At 49.8% G+C, this 15,185-nt stretch overlaps 1 protein-coding gene across 2 annotated transcripts in view; it reads right to left on the bottom strand.

Annotated features, from left to right (window-relative positions):
• Positions 1-466: 466 nt before the first annotated feature.
• Positions 467-15,185, bottom strand: part of tyk2 (tyrosine kinase 2) — a 121,622-nt gene continuing 106,903 nt past the window's right edge. For both annotated transcript variants that reach the window (XM_072490850.1, XM_072490851.1), the window contains exons 18-24: positions 13,807-13,901; positions 9,250-9,442; positions 6,268-6,386; positions 5,703-5,875; positions 5,367-5,484; positions 3,840-3,950; positions 467-976 (exon numbers count right to left, since the gene is read on the bottom strand). In XM_072490850.1, coding sequence (XP_072346951.1) covers positions 839-976; positions 3,840-3,950; positions 5,367-5,484; positions 5,703-5,875; positions 6,268-6,386; positions 9,250-9,442; positions 13,807-13,901 — 947 coding nt within the window. In that variant the 3' untranslated portion in view covers positions 467-838. The remainder of the gene's footprint in view (positions 977-3,839; positions 3,951-5,366; positions 5,485-5,702; positions 5,876-6,267; positions 6,387-9,249; positions 9,443-13,806; positions 13,902-15,185) is intronic.

A 15,185-nucleotide genomic window follows, 5' to 3' on the forward strand; every position in this document is an offset into this window, starting at 1 on the left:
GAGAGAGGAGCAGCGCGGGAGCACAGAGAGAGGAGCAGCGCGGGAGCACAGAGAGAGGAGCAGCGCGGGAGCACAGAGAGAGGAGCAGCGCGGGAGCACAGAGAGAGGAGCAGCGCGGGAGCACAGAGAGAGGAGCAGCGCGGGAGTTTAGCGAGTGGAGCAGCGCGGGAGTTTAGAGAGAGGAGCAGCGCGGGAGTTTAGCGAGTGGAGCAGCGCGGGAGTTTAGAGAGAGGAGCAGCGCGGGAGCACAGAGAGAGGAGCAGCGCGGGAGCACAGAGAGAGGAGCAGCGTGGGAGTTGAGAGAGAGGAGCAGCGTGGAAGGTGAGAGAGAGGAGCAGCGGGAGGGTTACATGGCAGCACAGAGGGAGGAGCAGCGCGGGAGTTGAGAGGGAGGAGCAGCAGGAGTTGAGAGAGGAGCAGCGGGAGTTGAGAGAGGAGCAGCGGGAGTTGAGAGAGGAGCAGCGGGAGTTGAGAGAGGAGCAGCGGGAGTTGAGAGAGGAGCAGCGGGAGTTGAGAGAGGAGCAGCGGGAGTTGAGAGAGGAGCAGCGGGAGTTGAGAGAGGAGCAGCGGGAGTTGAGAGAGGAGCAGCGGGAGTTGAGAGAGGAGCAGCGGGAGTTGAGAGAGGAGCAGCGGGAGTTGAGAGAGGAGCAGCGGGAGTTGAGAGAGGAGCAGCGGGAGTTGAGAGAGGAGCAGCGGGAGTTGAGAGAGGAGCAGCGGGAGTTGAGAGAGGAGCAGCGGGAGGGTTACATGGCAGCACAGAGGGAGGGTCAATCCTGCAACATTCATAGAAAGTGACCAAAATAGAGATAGAATGATGTTGCTCGGGAGCAATTGGTATTTATAACTTCTGCAGGATGTTGAAAGTGTCAATCAGTTTATATCTTTCACAACACTTCTGAAAGAACGCGATCAGATTTTTAAATGCGGGACGTTGAGCTGGGTCAGATTGCCAACACTTGTTCATCTGCTGGTAAACCTGGGCAAAGAGAGTGAGAAGAAAGCAGAGTGAGCTTTACTCAGCACAAAAACAACTAAGAAAGCACAAACATTTCCTGTCCCAAAGACAATTTGATGCTTTGAGTGGGATCAATGGAGGAAAATCCCTTTACTACCAGTTATTTTCTGTTCCCCTCCCTTTCATGAAGTTACAACCAATGACTGCACAGCATCCCCCGGGTACCATACGATAACCGCGGCACTCGGTAAGTTCGTCCTGCTCACTCCCTGAGTCATCAGTCACACTCTGCAGTACGAGGCATTGAACATCAATTGGGATTGGCAACCGTCGCAATACTAACTGACTCAGCTACAGTAAGGTGGGCTGGAGAACTGATGGCCAGGGCGACGCCGGGGCCAGGGCGACGCCGGGGCCAGGGCGACGCCGGGGCCAGGGCGACGCCGGGGCCAGGGCGACGCCGGGGCCAGGGCGACGCCGGGGCCAGGGCGACGCCGGGGCCAGGGCGACGCCGGGGCCAGGGCGACGCCGGGGCCAGGGCGACGCCGGGGCCAGGGCGACGCCGGGGCCAGGGCGACGCCGGGGCCAGGGCGACGCCGGGGCCAGGGCGACGCCGGGGCCAGGGCGACGCCGGGGCCAGGGCGACGCCGGGGCCAGGGCGACGCCGGGGCCAGGGCGACGCCGGGGCCAGGGCGACGCCGGGGCCAGGGCGACGCCGGGGCCAGGGCGACGCCGGGGCCAGGGCGACGCCGGGGCCAGGGCGACGCCGGGGCCAGAGCGACGCCGGGGCCAGAGCGACGCCGGGGCCAGAGCGACGCCGGGGCCAGAGCGACGCCGGGGCCAGAGCGACGCCGGGGCCAGAGCGACGCCGGGGCCAGAGCGACGCCGGGGCCAGAGCGACGCCGGGGCCAGAGCGACGCCGGGGCCAGAGCGACGCCGGGGCCAGAGCGACGCCGGGGCCAGAGTGACGCCGGGGCCAGAGTGACATGTGGAGTTTGCACATTCTCCCCGTGTCTGCGTGGGTTTCGCCCCCACAACCCAAAGATGTGCCGGCTAGGTGGATTGGCCACGCTAAATAGCCCCTTAATTGGAAAAAATGAATTGGGTACTCTAAATTCATATTAAAAATTAATTTATTTTAAAAAAGGGAAGAGAGAATATAATGTAAGCAAGCGTGAAATATAAAGGCGGACTGTAAAAGCTTTAGGTGTGTAAAAAAGAAAAGATTAGCAAGGAGAAATGGGGAAATGGCAGAGAAACTATACAATTGCCTTCTGTCTGTCCTCATGGAGGAAGATACACAAAACCTCCCAGAAATACGAGGAAATCAAAGGACTTAATGGGTTGGGCTGTAGAGACAGTGGATATATCGGTGGTTACTGGTCAAAATTCCCGTACCAGCCTCCCCGAGCAGGCGCTGGAATGTGGCGACTAGGGGCTTTTCACAGTAACTTCATTTGAAGCCTACTTGTGACAATAAGCGATTTTCAAATTCTCTAGATTTTGGAAAGGTTCCTGCAGTCTGGAAAGTAGCAAATGCAACCCCAATAATGAAGAAGCGAAGAGGGGAGAAAACAGAACAAGCTTTTTAGTTTGACAGAGCAGTAGGGAAATTATTAGAATATATTATAAAGGATGTGATCATCGGACACTTCAAACCGAATAATGAATGGGCAGAGTCAACGTGGATTTATGAAAGGGAAATAATGTTTGACAAACCTGTTGAGTTTTGGGCAAAAACACGGCGGATGCATTATAACGTGAATAAGTGTGATGTTACCCACTTTGGGAGAAAAATGGCGAGGGGTGGGGGGAAGTGTTGTTGTCCATAGGGACCAGGGTGTCCTTGTTCATGAGGAACTGAAAGCTGACAACTAGGGAGGCGAATGGTGTGTTTGACTTCACCCCAAGGGGATTGGAGTACCTGAGTAAAGATATCTTGCTGCAACTGGGCAGAGCCCTGATGAGGCCTCACCTGGAGTATTATCTACAGCTTTGGTCTCCATACCCAAGGAAGGATACACTTGCCATCAAGGAGGAAGTCTTATAATGAAACACTGAGGAAACTGGGCCTGTATTCCATAGAGTTTTGAAGAGATGGTCTCATTGAAATTCTTACAGGGTGGGTGTAGAGGGAATGCTTCCCCTGGCTGCGGAGTCTAGAACCAGGGGACAGTCTCAGAAGAAGGGGCAAGTCATTGAAGACCGAGACGAGGAGGAATTTCTTCATTCAGAGGGTAGGTGAATCTCTGGAATTCTCTGCTCCAAAGGGCTATGGAGATTCAGTCAGAGTATAATCACTACAGGGATGTTAACGAGATGGGGATAGTGGGGGGAAATGGCAGCGAGATAGGTGATCAGCCACGGTATGATGGAACAAGCTGGGCAGGCCGAATAGCCTACTCCTCCTCTCATTTTCCTAATTCAGTGCTAATTATGGGCAGTTTTGTACTTTGGGTCCAAACTCCTGGATACCAGCAATAAACCCCGACAAACTCACAAAATGCTGGCAAGCATGTACGAGTCTTTCCAAACTCAAGTGTGAGACGTTGACTGAACTGTTCCACATGTCAGGAAGGATTTCAAAGCCTGATTGAGCTCGCAGAGACACGAGAATTACAGTCGGGATTTCAGTTCCGGGTTGGTCAGACGGGGCAGGGGGTGACAGTACCTAAAACACTAAACACCCGAGCGTGCCTGCAACCAGAGAAAGCTGCCATCAGCTCAGCGGCGGCTCAGGAAGAAAATAATCAGGAAGCCCAGAGACTGTCGATATTTACATCTGAGGCATGGGGGAACCGATTAACAGGGATATGGAAACATTGTCCCAGTAACTGGAGATTCATTTTGAGAGTGGTTGTTAGTCTGAATTTTCTGTTCTTACCTCTAAGGGACAGGACTTTGGACAAGGCAAGCGTTGCCCCCTTTCCAGCAGATCGATCAGTCGTACCACTGTCATCTGTCCATGCGTCACTCCAATCATCTCAATAAATTTCTAAGAAGAATGGTTGAAAATACCTGAATGAGTTGCAGACATCACCTCACACATACATACATACAGACATAGACATACATCGCCTCATACATACAAACATCACCTCATACATACAGACATCACCTCATACATACAGACATCACCTCACACATACAGACATCACCTCACACATACATACAGACAGACATAGACATACATCGCCTCATACATACAGACATCACCTCATACATACAGACATCACCTCACACATACAGACATCACCTCACACATACAGACATCACCTCACATACAGACATCACCTCACACATACATACAGACATACAGACATAGACATACATCGCCTCATACATAGAGACATCACCTCATACATACAGACATCACCTCACACATACAGACATCACCTCACACATACATACATACAGGCATAGACATACATCGCCTCATACATAGAGACATCACCTCATACATACAGACATCACCTCACACATACATACATACATACATAGACATACATCGCCTCATACATAGAGACATCACCTCATACATACAGACATCACCTCACACATACAGACATCACCTCACACATACAGACATCACCTCACACATACATACAGACATACATATAGACACACATACAGACATCACCTCACACATACAAGCATACATACAAACATCACCTTATACATACATTAACACAGAACTAAAGGAGCCTTTTCAAACCGAACCGTGAACAGCCACAGTAAACATGCCAGCTACACTCAATGAAAAGGTGTGGCAGAACGCAGAGAGAGAGAGATGAGCAGCAGATTGTACAATCCGCAGTGGGTGTCATTCCTTGCGCCAGTTACAGGGCTACTTGCTGCAGAGAATGGTTCAGGCTGGTCTTGTGCACGTCACCGTTATCACAGGCAACAGGCCGGTCGATGGCGCAGTGGGACCGACACACGCCAGTCAGTGGCACAGTGTGTTCGGCACACGTTAGCCGGTGGCACAGTGTGTTTGGACACGTTAGCCAGTGGCACTTAGCCAATGGCACAGTGTTTGGCACACGTTAGTCAGTGGCACAGTGTGTTTGGCACACGTTAGCCGGTGGCACAGTGTGTTTGGACACGTTAGCCAGTGGCACAGTGTGTTTGGACACGTTAGTCAGTGGCACAGTGTGTTTGGACACGTTAGTCAGTGGTACAGTGTGTTTGGACACGTTAGTCAGTGGTACAGTGTGTTTGGACACGTTAATCAGTGGCACAGTGTGTTTGGACACGTTAGTCAGTGGCACAGTGTGTTTGGACACGTTAGTCAGTGGTACAGTGTGTTTGGACACGTTAGTCAGTGGCACAGTGTGTTTGGACACGTTAGTCAGTGGCACAGTGTGTTTGGACACGTTAGTCAGTGGCACAGTGGGTTGGAAAGACTTACCGCTGGTGGACTCTGGCGGGCCTCGCAGCGCGTTAGAAGCTCGTATAACGTGACTCCAAATGACCAAACATCAGAAGCAAAATTGAATTTTCCTTCCTTGAGGCAGTCAACAGCGTACCTGCAGCAAGACACAAGATCATAAATAGACTTCCCAAGTTACAGCTACACTCAGCCATTAACACAATCCCTCAATACTGCCAACACGGGTGGAAAAAGCTCTCTTTACTTCCTCATGTTGGGTCTGGTGAACACGCACGCACACATTTAACTCCGGAAACAGGCACTCGCGTTGCCCACCCACTATAAGCTGCTCCATGCTGCTGTGCAGAAACTCACCAGAACACTGGGCTGTCTCCATCATCTTTCACTCGGTAATAGTCCTGGTGTTCCGGGATCGCCTTGGCAAGTCCAAAGTCTCCAATCTTCACCAAATTCTCATTTTCCACAAGTACATTTCTTGCAGCCAGGTCACGATGCACATACCGCTGAGACTGCAGGTAGAACATGCCCTGAATGAAAGACACAAACAGCAAGGGTCAAAAGACCTGTCTACTGGCTTTAGGACGTGAGGCCTGATTGAGGGACCTCTGTTCCCACACACTTGGTACCACACTCTCTGTGCAGTTCCTGCAAGGATTACAGAAATGTCACTGAGTATGACAGGCTGGGACTGAATGCTGGAGATGTAGGTTTTAGTTAATTATCGTGGAATGTTTTGCTCAATCCTTTCTGGTAAGAAGTTCCCTGGTGCCGTCGCCTGGAGTTTACATCAATGACAGAACAGGCTGGACAGGCCAACGTAATGCAATACACAAGCGCCATTAAGTATGGAGAGATTTAGAATATCTAATTCACCCACTCAAAAAGGGAAAAAAAAAAGAATATCCGCGTGTATTTTTACCTGACAAATCTGCTGTGCAAACAACATTAGCTGCCCAAGTCCGAGGTTCTGCTTTGGGAGGTAATCCCTCAGACTGCCCAGAGGCAGGTATTCCATTATCAGCTGGACGATCTGACCTCCTGAGAACACGGCAGAAGAAAACATTTAGCTGAAAGACTGGATTTGCCTTGGTTAATAACAACAGCTTGCATCAAGACGGCAACTTTGATGTAGCAAGGCAGGAGTGCGGTCCATCTACTCGGGAAGGTCATGAAGCTGGTTTCTTCCCGAGTGTAAGTTCATGCCCTCCATCAGGTCGAGTTGCCTTTGTACCTTGTGCACCAGGGAAGCCAGGAGAAGGAGAAACACACATCAACCCACGTTATTTTCAGTTCCCTTTAAAGCCTTTCGGTCAATGGACATTGTTTGGGTCTCTAGCCTCTGTCATTGTCAGTTTCTGGAATGTAAATATCCATGTACAACATAGGCCCCACCCACCACAGTTCTCCGTTACTGCTTTCCACTGGTACTCTCTATTCCTTTTTCAATCACTTTGTCTCCTGTTTTAGTTCCTGTTTACTCATGTAACTTTCTGATTTATATTTATCTCAGCCCTGTCTGCCCTTTTTAATTATTCCCACTCACTTTCTCGCAGGATCTGGATAGTATTCCTTCTTCTTGCATCACAAAAAAAAAAACCTGTTTATTCAATGAGTGTGGGGTGCGGCCATATTTAAATTAACCATTTCCCAGCTTAACAAGTGACCATAATTCAAATGACGGTGAGGTACTGTCATGCGAGAGTGCCTTTAAGAACTGGATGTTTAAGCAATGTACCTTTAAGAAAATTAAGTGATGCCATAGAGTGGGTGGAGCTCAGCTCAGTTCAACCATTTTGTAGTTTGGTTTTGCAGTTTAAAAAGTGCCTGGCTGGTTTTGCTGAGAGCAGTTTAAAAGTAGAAAGCCAGTTTGAGACAGCAGCTTGAGAAGTTCTGGTTTGCTGTGATCTGCTTGAAGGGAGAAAGCCAGGTTTGAGAAAGCAGCGTGGGTGTGGCTGTGGGTTTCCAGAGAGCTGCATGAAGAAAGCAAGGTGCTGGAGCTTAAGTCACCCAAGCTAATATATCTCTGCCATTCTACAGAAAATATATAATGTCCTTTAACCTGATGTGATACTGTTTAAAGGTGTTAAGTCTCGTGGAAGTTTGAAGGAACATTTTGAGTTATTTACTGTTGCAATATTTTCTGAGTTATCTTTGAAGTAAGGGGTGTTAAGAGATCCAATGTTTATTTAAGATGTTAAGTTGAGTTCATGGAATAAACAGTGTTTTGTGTTTAAAAACCCACGTGTCCATAATTGTAATCCCACATCTAGGGAAAAAGCCGTGTACTAGGAAAAGCAACAAATACATTAAAGGGGGAGGTTGGTTGAACTCCATGATACATTTTGGGGTTCTGAAAAGCCTCGCCCATAACAGTACTTTAGGACGTGGAGGATGTGACGAATGTCAGAATATCAGATATATTGTGTTATATGTATTTGGTTAAAAGTCTGAGTTAGTGTGTGAGACTGCTGCAGTCATGTTTTTAAAAATCCTGGTTTGAAAGGCAGCCAGGCTTTTTTTTGGAGGCAGAGATGCAATTAAAGAATCGTAAAAGTAAAATTGGACGGCACGGTGGTGCAGTAGTTAACACTGCTTCCTCACGACACCGAGGACCAGTGTTTGATCCTAGCCTCAGATTACTGTCCGTGTGCAGTTTGCACATTCTCCTCGTGTCTCACCCCCACAACCCAAAGATGTGCAGGGTAGGTGGATTGGCCACAATAAATTGCCCTTAATTGGAAAAAAAAGAATTAGCTACCCTAAATTTATTTAAAATAAGCAAAAGTAAGATCATAATTCATTCCAGCCATGGATGCTGTTTGCTGAAGTTGGGCTATAAATTTTGTTTATATTAAAAGGGTTCCCCGGAGGGAGGCACGGTGGCTCAGTGGGTTAGCCCTGCTGCCTCACGGCGTCGAGGTCCCAGGTTCGATCCCGGCTCTGGGTCACTGTCCGTGTGGAGTTTGCATATTCTCCTCGTGTTTGCATGGGTTTCGCCCCCACAACCCAAATATGTGCAGGGCAGGTGGATTGGCCACGCTAAATTGCCCCTTAATTGGAAAAAAAATGAATTGAGTACTCTAAATTTTTTTTTTTTTTTTTTTTAAAAAGGATTCCCCGGGAAGTAGACAACGAGAGACAATGTGTTTGGCCTTAGTAAGATGGCATACGAATGGGAGGAGCTCGGGCTACACCAGGTGTCTAGCAGGCAGGCAGAGATTAGTTACGGCTGGAAGGTGAGCGGAGAGGCAGTTTCTGAGGAATACAGCCAGAGATTCCGCATTACGATGACAGGGAGTCAGGTCTCTCTCTTTCAAGCAGTCTCAAAAGACCACTTTTTCTCAAAATGGTTTATCCTAGACATCTCTTTGCAGCAAATATTCCCGAGTCTGCTAACTGTATTTAAAAGTGGATTGTGATCTGAGATGGGTTTTGTTTGAGTGGAGATATAGATAGCAGTTAGATTTGTTCCATTGTACGGTTGATGCATTGTTTAACTGGTAATTGAAAGCAATTTTCTTTATGATGTTAAAGTGCGTTTAATCCTGTGTTAGTAATAAAGTTTGTTTCAATAGACCATATCCCTATTGTGCGAGGAGTCACTCCTTGAGTGAAGTATCCTTTCCTTACATTCTTACAAATTAAATAAAATATTGGGAGTTTTTGTCCGGTATTCTGGCCGAGGGTCGTAATAAGGCTCTTAATGATCCAGGTTTGTTTCTTTTAGCAGCAGATTGAGCAATTGTTTCTGGTTTCTAGCTGGGATAGGTTACAGCACCACAAATATAGCCCTTATCTAATCTCTCGGCTTTCCTCTGCATCATGGGCAGTGAGGTTCCTCACAAAACCAGTGGTGAGATTAATACCGAGTGTGAACGGAGCCTGGCACTCCGGCGGTTACCTTGCTCACTGCTGCTGCCTTTGTACTTGACGATGTTGTCGTGATACAGCATTTTCAGAATCTCGATCTCCCGTGTCCAGCTCGTATGGAGTTCTTTGCTGCACTCTGACTTCAATGATTTCACTGCCACAACTTCCCCAGTGTTATCGTTAAATGGGTCATAAATGTACAGGCCCACTTTGCCAAAATGGCCCTAAAACAAAGCAAGATAGTTAAGCTCAAATTATTGCTTTCTCTGTCCAATCTCTTTCCCATTGCTCCTCAGAAAACGGCAATCTGATAACTTTTCAGCAACGTTTCTTCTTTGCCAGTCCACAAATTTGGCATTGTACTTTCCAGGGAGGGTGTCACAACCAGATTGAATCCTGGTTAGACCAACATCCCAGACAGACAAATTGGAACAGGTTTACCTGGAGAGGGGAGCGGTCTGTGCTTTAGCCCGGTGGCCTAGAGCCCAATGGCAGATCAAATAAACTGACCCAAAGTCAGTTACTGCCACCCAGCCCGTCCCGCTGGTTACTGGTACCCAGCCCGTCCCGCTGGTTACCGTACCCAGCCCGTCCCGCTGGTTACCGGTACCCAGCCCGTCCCGCTGGTTACCGATAACCAGCCCGTCCCGCTGGTTACCGATACCCAGCCCGTCCCGCTGGTTACCGGTACCCAGCCCGTCCCGCTGGTTACCGGTACCCAGCCCGTCCCGCTGGTTACCAATACCCAGCCCGTCCCGCTGGTTACCGATACCCAGCCCGTCCGCTGGTTACTGGTACCCAGCCCGTCCCGCTGGTTACCGGTACCCAGCCCATCCCGCTGGTTACCGATACCCAGCCCGTCCTGCTGGTTACTGGTACCCAGCCCGTCCTGCTGGTTACTGGTACCCAGCCCATCCCGCTGGTTACAGATACCCAGCCCATCCCGCTGGTTACCGGTACCCAGCCCGTCCTGCTGGTTACTGGTACCCAGCCCGTCCCGCTGGTTACCGATACCCAGCCCGTCCTGCTGGTTACTGGTACCCAGCCCGTCCTGCTGGTTACTGGTACCCAGCCATCCCGCTGGTTACCGATACCCAGCCCGTCCCGCTGGTTACCGATACCCAGCCCGTCCTGCTGGTTACCGATACCCAGCCCGTCCCGCTGGTTACTGGTACCCAGCCCGTCCCGCTGGTTACTGGTACCCAGCCCGTCCCGCTGGTTACCGATACCCAGCCCGTCCCGCTGGTTACTGGTACCCAGCCCATCCTGCTGGTTACTGGTACCCAGCCCGTCCCGCTGGTTACCGATACCCAGCCCATCCCGCTGGTTACTGGTACCCAGCCCGTCCCGCTGGTTACCGATACCCAGCCCATCCCGCTGGTTACTGGTACCCAGCCCGTCCCGCTGGTTACCGATACCCAGCCCGTCCTGCTGGTTACCGGTACCCAGCCCGTCCCGCTGGTTACCGATACCCAGCCCGTCCCGCTGGTTACTGATACCCAGCCCGTCCTGCTGGTTACTGGTACCCAGCCCGTCCCGCTGGTTACTGGTACCCGGTTACTGCTTCCTGTTGACTGTCCATGTGTTTATGTGGTTACAATTCAGTTCAGACTGGGCAGCACTGCAGCCTCAGGCGCCGAGGTCCCAGGTTCGATCCCAGCTCTGGGTCACTGTCCATGTGGAGTTTGCACATTCTCCCTGTGTCTGTGTGGGTCTCACCCCCACAATCCAAAGATTTGCAGGGGAGGTGGATTGGCCGCGCTAAATTGCCCCTTCATTGGAAAAAATTAATTGGGTACTCTAAATTTATAAAAAATAACATATGTTCAGATGAGATGGTGTCTCAGTCTCTTCCTTCAGACCCCCTATGCCCAGTCCCCCCCCCTCTGCCCAGTCCCCCCCCCTCTGCCCAGTCCCCCCCCCTCTGCCCAGTCCCCCCCCCCCTCTGCCCAGTCCCCCCCCCTCTGCCCAGCCCCCCCCCGCCCAGCCCCCCCCCTCCTGCCGCAGTTCCCCCCCTCTGCCCAGTCCCCCCCCCTCTGCCCAGGTCCCCCCCCCCTCTGCCCAGTCCCCCCCCCTCTGCCCAGTCCCCCCCCCCCTCTGCCCAGTCCCCCCCCCCTCTGCCCAGTCCCCCCCCCCCTCTGCCCAGTCTCCCCCCCCTCTGCCCAGTCCCCCCCCCCTCTGCCCAGTCCCCCCCCCTCTGCCCAGTCCCCCCCCCTCTGCCCAGTCCCCCCCCCCCTCTGCCCAGTCCCCCACCCCCCTCTGCCCAGTCCCCCCCTCTGCCCAGTTAACTAGCACCAGTGTGACAGGACAGATCACAAGAATCTTTTACAGGGATTCATTTATCTCAGGGTTGAAACACCCCATGTGAGCACTGCCAATAGATGGTGTGAAATAATTGTTGTTCAAGTCTTGCTTAGTAGTGCACTAGGCCACTTACTGGCCTGAAACATGTGGATTACGCACAATGACAAACAGATAAATACCCTGTGACCCATGCAAGCTGAACATCGTTATATTAAACACAGGACATCTCCACATCATCGTTATACTAAACACAGGACATCTCCACATCATCGTTATACTAAACACAGGACATCTCCACATCATCGTTATACTAAACACAGGGCAACCCCACATCATCGTTATGCTAAACACAGGACATCTCCACATCATCGTTACACTAAACACAGGACATCGCCACATCATCGTTATACTAAACACAGGGCAACTCCACATCATCGTTATACTGAACACGGGATCTCCACATCATCGTTACACTAAACACAGGGCATCTCACATCATCATTATAGTAAACACAGGACATCTCCATATCATCGTTATACTAAACACAGGACATCTCCACATCATCGTGACACTAAACACAGGACATCTCCACATCATCGTTACACTAAACACAGGACATCTCCACATCATCGTTACACTAAACACAGGATATCTCCACATCATTGTTTCACTAAACACAGGATATCTCCACATCATTGTTTCACTAAACACAGAACATCTCCACATCATCGTTATACTAAACACAGGACATCTCCACATCATCGTTATACTAAACACAGGACATCTCCACATCATCGTTATACTAAACATAGGACATCTCCACATCATCGTTACACTAAACACAGGACATCTCCACATCATTATACTAAACACAGGACATCTCCACATCATCGTTATACTAAACACAGGACATCTCCACATCATTATACTAAACACAGGACATCTCCACATCATCGTTATACTAAACACAGGACATCTCCACATCATCGTTATACTAAACACAGGACATCTCCACATCATTATACTAAACACAGGACATCTCCACATCATCGTTATACTAAACACAGGACATCTCCACATCATCGTTATACTAAACACAGACATCTCCACATCATCGTTATACTAAACACAGGACATCTCCACATCATCGTTATACTAAACACAGGACATCTCCACATCATCGTTATACTAAACACAGGACATCTCTACATCATCGTTATACTAAACACAGGACATCTCCACATCATCGTTATACTAAACACAGGACATCTCCACATCATCGTTACACGAAACACAGGGCATCTCCACATCATCATTATACTAAACACAGGACATCTCCACATCATCGTTATACTAAACACAGGACATCTCCACATCATCGTTATACTAAACACAGGACATCTCCACATTATACTAAACACAGGACATCTCCACATCATCGTTATACTAAACACAGGACATCTCCACATCATCGTTACACTAAACACAGGACATCTCCACATCATCGTTATACTAAACACAGGACATCACCACATCATCGTTATACTAAACACAGGACATCATTATTGTGCTTCAATACAAGAGCCCTTCTTCACACAGTTTTTGAACAAGACAAATGGCCAATCACATCTGCATTACTATCAGCCCAGACAGAGGTAAAATCTCCTCGGTCTACCGATGGTGCAGTTCCTCAGTGAAATAGTTTTGCTGCAATTGCAATCTAATTGCAGTAGACGCAGGTCCCAACGAACAGAATGTTGCGGAACGGACTTGCAGATTGAATATGTCCCTCAGGCTGGCCAGAGGATGGCTGGTGTAAGTAGCTGCTGAATGGTGCAGTGGGGGCAGTGTTGCTAAAGTTGGTGCACCCTGGTGGGGGGAAAAAATCAAGGGAACTCAACTCCATGTCAGAATTAACTCTACCTGACCTTTGGAGTACAAATCGAACGCAAACCACTCCCCCCCCCCGCCCCCCCTACTCATGTCCTTTAACAAGCACCAAATTCATTTGAGAAAAAGGCAATTGGCTTTGTTCGAGGCAGAAGCACAGGTTGTGTTGAAAGTTGGGAGGGACAGATTCCGAACTCTGTGCTCTGTAACTGGAACAAATGGTGAATGAATTTAACATTCAGAAAGTCAGGTCACCTCTTTTGTCAGAAGACATTGTACATTATTTCAGTCAGTTTATACAGGCAAATGCCACACCAGGCCAGGATCCTCTCACATCAGTTGTCCAGCTTGACCAACAGTTCAGAATGAGCGACGCCACGTGCAAGGAACTCACCTCTCCAAGATCCCGGACCTTTTTCAAGTAGCGCTTCTGGAAGATAGTGGGGTCTGAGACACTGGGCACTGAATTTTCACAAGAAATATCTGGATCTAGGAGTCAGAAGGCCATCAAACATTAGAACTGGGAATCTGGGTCAGCAGTGCGCAGCACGGGGCAGAACACAGTTAGAGTATAAAAATCACCACAATGTCCTCCCCCTGTATCGAAGTGGCAAAGCCAAATGCAGTTTGTAACTCTCCACATGGGAGTTGGTATGTTACCCATTCTGAGCAAACCCCTTCCAATTCATTCTAATTCAGATAACTCTGGTTTTGATCTACATGTGCCCGGTGCAGAGTACCACACGGATCCCCAGAGCAAAGGCTGCTCGACATCAAGTGACACCTTCTGAACAAAGCAATTCTCTGCAGTTATTAACCTGCAGGAATCTTCCATTAACTATACTTTCGATTCAGCCAGCTATCCACTGGAACAGTGGCTAGGGTGGCACAGCGTTTAGCACTGCTGCCTCACAGCACCAGGGACGCGGGTTCAATTCCGGCCTCGGGTGACTGTCTGTGCGGAGTCTGCATGTTCTCCAAGTGTCTGCGTGGGTTTCCTCCGGGTGCTCCGGTTCCCTCCCACAGTCCAAAGATGTGCAGGGTAGTTGGAGTGGCCTTGCTAAATTGCCCCTTAGTGTCCAAAAGGTTAAGTGGCGTTACCGGGTTACGGGGACAGGGTGCAGGCGTGGGCTTAAGTAGGGAGCTCTTTCCAAGAGCCGGTGCAGACTCGATGGGCTGAATGGACTCCTTCTGCACTGTGGGGATTCTATTATTCGATGAAAAGTCAGTAACTCCACTGCAACAGATCACAGTTTACCAAATAATAATAATCTTTATTGGCACAAGTAGGCTTACATTATCACTGCAATGAAGTTACTGTGAAAAGCTCCTAGTCGCCACACTCCGGCGCCTGTTCGGGTACACTGAGGGAGAATTCAGAATGTCCAATCCACCTAACAAGCACGTCATTCGGGACTTGTGGGAGGAAACCGGAGCACCCGGAGGAAACCCACGCAGACACGGGGAGAACGTGCAGACTCCACGCAGTGACCCAAGCTGGGAATTGAACCTGGGACCCTGGCGCTGTGAAGCCACAGTGCTAACCACTGTGCCGAAGCTGAAATAGGCTTTCCACCTTCACGTTTCTAACTGGAAAGCCATTCCACCTGCTGATCAGTCGAATAATGGGGTGAATTTCTGCAAGTCAACTATAGATTTTCCTGGGCTGGGTTGAACTCAGCTCAGGAACTTGGCAGATGTGCAATAATTGACATGAAAGCCTCATGTTAATCAGGAGCAGGAAGTAGTGGAAACGCACAGGTCAGTGCTGGC

Source organism: Scyliorhinus torazame, chromosome 27 (assembly GCF_047496885.1).
Source record: "Scyliorhinus torazame isolate Kashiwa2021f chromosome 27, sScyTor2.1, whole genome shotgun sequence".
Classification (NCBI taxonomy): Eukaryota; Metazoa; Chordata; class Chondrichthyes; order Carcharhiniformes; family Scyliorhinidae; genus Scyliorhinus; species Scyliorhinus torazame.